The sequence below is a fragment of the Tupaia chinensis genome, unplaced genomic scaffold, assembly GCF_000334495.1.
Source record: "Tupaia chinensis unplaced genomic scaffold, TupChi_1.0 Scaffold000078_1, whole genome shotgun sequence".
NCBI classification, from domain to species: Eukaryota; Metazoa; Chordata; class Mammalia; order Scandentia; family Tupaiidae; genus Tupaia; species Tupaia belangeri.
The window spans coordinates 53,461-57,710 of NW_006159539.1; the positions used below are offsets into that span (position 1 = coordinate 53,461).

General features: G+C 57.3%; 1 protein-coding gene across 1 annotated transcript in view; it reads right to left on the reverse strand.

The window, feature by feature from the left end:
* Positions 1-4,250, reverse strand: part of MAN2C1 (mannosidase alpha class 2C member 1) — a 12,362-nt gene that overhangs the window by 6,443 nt on the left and 1,669 nt on the right. Inside the window, 4 exon segments of the mRNA XM_006142581.3 lie at positions 203-309; positions 2,112-2,301; positions 2,550-2,727; positions 3,652-3,722. Coding sequence (XP_006142643.2) covers positions 203-309; positions 2,112-2,301; positions 2,550-2,727; positions 3,652-3,722 — 546 coding nt within the window.

Sequence of the window (4,250 nt, forward strand, 5' to 3'; positions counted from 1 at the left end):
GCTGCTGCGCCGGTGGCGTGGGAGAGGCAGGGAGCTGGGCCGGGGTGATGTGGGCCCCACCCAGGGCTGTGCGTCAGGGCCCAGTGAGCAGCAGAGGGCAAGCAGCACTGGCCTTCGGGCCTGAGAGGTCCTCAGAGCCTGCCGCACTGCACTCCGGGGGTTCAGGGGGCCTGCCCCAGCTGGACACTTCTGGCCCTCTGACCTGGGAGCACGTGAAGATGAACTCGGGGTTCCGCTCCATGAGCTGCACGGCTGTCACCCAGCTCCGGGCACACTTCCGCACGGTCTCCTTGAACGGCCAAAGCCAAGCTAGATGGGAAGGGCAGAGAGAGTGGCAAGGTCCCTTCCCCACCCAGCAGCCCGACCTGGCCCAACCTGGGCCTCTGCAGGGTCATGCAGCCCCTCCTCCACCACAGGCCCTGTGCCCCCCAAACCCTGGGGCTTGCCTCCTGAGCTGTCACCTCCCATCACTCCTGCTGCATGGGAGGAAGGCAGAGGGCTGTGAAGTCGACTTTGCAGGTCAGGAAATGGAAGCCCAGGCCCTACAGCAGCCCCAGCCTGGGGCCTAGACATCTCCGAGAGGCCCTGTAAGAGCAGGAGCAGCCTGCCCTGCGCTCTGAACCAGGCCCGGCTCCCAGGACAGACCTGTCCAGCCAGCTGGCTTGCAGGAGCCTTCCTGACCTCGGCTTTGATTTCTTTCCTACCGGCTCAGAACCCCCGCGCCCTACCCTGCATCTTGCCACAGCAGACAAAGCCCTTGTTCTGTGACTCGAAAACCTTAGCTGCATCAGAGCTTGTTGACAACATAGATTTCTCATAAGCCTCACAGACAGTGCACACTCAGCAGGTTCAAAACTGAACTCCTGACCTTCCCCATGAAACCTGTTCCCTGTGCTCCAGCCCCCATCTCAGTTCATTCCACATCACCCCTCTCTGAGGACTTGGGCACCCTATCACTTCCTCCAGAAAGCCTCCATGGAATCCCCCTCTGCCAGCTGGGTTAAGTACCTCTTCTGGGCCCCCGAGTCTGCTATATTTCCTGCCATAATGCACTGAGCTCCCCTGGCTTTTAAAAAATTTGCTAGAGGAGGAGACCAACAGTTGGCATAATGGTTATGTCACTGGACTCCCATGTATTCGACCACGGTTTGAGTCCTGGATCCAGTGGCTTAAGCTCATGCTGGGTGCGTGTGTATGTGTGCCCAAGATTCCAAGAGGAGAATGGAGAAGGGATTGCGGCGTGGCCAACTGCGTTCTGTCTGTCTGTCTGGCGAGTGCATGCGCTCTATAGCAAAAACCTCTCAGAAAAAAAAAAAAAAAAAAAAAAAAAGCTAGAGGGCGACCAGCAGATGGCGCAATAGTTACATCACTGGACTCTCACAGTCAACTATGGTTCGAGTTCCAGACCTGGTGGCTTAAAACTCCTGTCGGATGTGTGTGCGTGTATGCCCAAAATCCCAAGAGGAGAAAGGAGAGGGGATTGCGGTATGGTCATACCCCAGGAGCGGTTTCTCATTTTCTGTCTCTCTGTCTCTGGTGAACGTGTACACCCTACAGCAAAAATCTCTCAAAAAATTAAAAAATTTGCTAGAGGGTGCATGCATACATTCATGAGAGACACACAGAAGAGAGGAGAGGAGAAAGTGCCCCCCAGTGGGGTGGGTTGCAGTACAATTCTCTTCTCCCTCTACTTCATACAGTAAGGACTTAGTTTGTATGTACGTGTGCATGCACACACACACACCGGTACGTTTCGACTCAGAGCCACTCGAGCCACAGCTACCATGCGGGATACGGCTCTCCACATGCAGCACTTAGCTGCTGGTGCTTGGGACAGCCCACTAGGGGAGGCTACTGGCTGTGCCAGCCTCTACACCCCTACTTTCCAGTGTCTTGCATGGGCACTCCTACAGCTTCAGCTTTTGTTGCAAGGATCCATGGAGCCACAGCTAACTGAGCTCAGAGTCCAGCCCCCCTGCCCCAGTTTGCAGATGGGGAGACCTGAGGCCCAAGAGGGGTAAGACTTCGCTGGGGACAATGGTGCTGTTAGGGTCCAGCCAGGGCTCCCAGGCACTCCTACCTCCCAGCCACCCGACCAACTGCCACCCTACCTGTATCAATGTGGCAGTGCCCCATGGCATGGATGGTGTGTTGGCTTTCCCCGCCACGTTGGCCAAAGAACCTGGAGGCCAGGGCCCGGGCCGCTGGGAAGGTCTCAGGCCGGGCAGGATCGCACACGTTCACCATCTGGTTGGCTGTGTACAGGGCCTGGAAGCTGCGCTGGTTGTCCTGCCCGAGGCCCTGCAGCAGGGTGCTCTTTAATCCCTGCCTCGAACACGGCCTCCGGTTTCGGGCCGAGGCCCTGGCTCACCTCTCTGCTCTGGTCGGATTCCCCCATCTCCAGCCCTCTGCTCCTGCTACACGGTCTCCCTCCTGCCTCGACAGAGGGATCCCTTCACTCACGCAGAGAACCCTAACTACCAGGCCCACAAAATGACCTGCCTGGAGTAGGGCTCCAGACGGCAATGGGGGCTACGGGTGACAAGTACCTTGGCCACGCCCAGCAGCAGCTCCAGATCCACCAGGAGCTTGTGGACATCCTGGTGGAAGATGGCCAGCTCAGCCCGGCTCAGCCGGAACATCTTCTCAGGGTCCGGGGCGGCGATCATGTTCCCCTTCCCGGCCCCCAGGAGCCCATTGCAGGCCACTTCCACGTAGAGGGTCAGGCTAGAAACAACAGAGGAGCCTCGCGCCCAGGACGGACCGGTGGGCTCTGAGGTTCGGGGAGGGGCTCCCAGGATGCACTACACAGAGGACCCTGCGGTGTGTTGGTGTGTATGCAGGAGGGCCGTGTGCAAACACTAGGCAAACCCATGTCCCTCTGAGGAGTGCCTGGCTTGGGTCGGCAGAACGCGCACCCAACCTAGAGCCCTGTGACTCACGCTGCCGCCCGGTCTGGAGCTGCAGAGCTGTCTGTACAGCCTGCTGGCCTCGGGGCCCTGTGGTGTACTGGCAACAGGCTTGGAGCTCCCAGGCCAGCCTTCCAGACCCAAGAGCCCATGTCCATGCAGCCACGGGAGCGGGTGCTGTTCCACTCAGCCCACAGAGCAAACGCAGCTTCCTGGGGAGGACCCCAGCCTTGACCTCCGCTGCCCCTTGCCTAGCCCACAACACGCCCCCATTGATTCTATCCTTTGAGTCCTCACAGTTTTGCAGGTGTGTGAATGTCTCCCTTTGTCAGAGAAGTACCTGGCTCACCACCACAGTCTGCAAGCCCCTGAAATGGTGTCCAGGAAAGATAAGATACTATAATGTCTAAGAGGCATTTTTAGTGCATTCACGGAATGCCAATGTTATAATATGAAATGTGATAAGATGCTAGATGTTGAATAAACACAGTCTCAACTAATAAAAATTATGCTCGAGAGATACACTGAGAGCACGACCGCTAAGATGTTAATAACCGTCATCTCTTGGAAGTGGGATAAGTTAGTTACTCCTTGGGTTTCTGTGTTTACAAGAAGTCAAACATTACTTTTACAGTCAAGGAAAAAAACCATGCTTTGTAACAACAATCCATGAGATCTGAGGACAGCAGTACTGGGACGGTTCTGGCTGGCCCCTCCTGGCCTGCTGGGCACAGGGACTCACCTCCGAGGGTCCCCTTCCCCCAGCCTGTCAGTCAGGACGTAGCTGGTCTTCTCACCCTCTTTGGTCAAACCCTGGCAGGGAGTGGAGTGAGAGGTCAGGACCTGAGGTCCGACAGCTCAGTGAAGGGTAAACTGAGGGCGGCCAGGCCCCTCCACTCAGCCTCCCCAGGCAGAGCCGAGGCTGACAAATTAGGGACCTTCAGTAGCAGGTGCCCCACCTTCCCCAGCAGCCACCACCATGATCACCAAACAGAACAGTGGACAAGCACATTGTCTTACGGGGAGGGTCCTGGGCAGGGGTTAGGAGGCCAGGCTGTGGCTTCTGGTGGCCTCTCCACCGTCAAATAAACACATTTCCCTGCCACAGCACAGGGACTTGTGAGCACAGCCCGGCCCAGAATGGACACCAGGAGACATCAGCTGGGCGGTGAAGGGCCGAGGGAAGGGCTCTGTCGTATGAAGGACAGGGGTCCTAATGCCACGCCGAGACTTAGTCCAGTTTGGAGTGGAAGCTCTGTGAACCTGAGTCACCTAAGCTGCACCTCAGTTTCTTCATCTGTACACGGCAGAGACACCCCCCCCCCCCAGGAAACCAAGGAT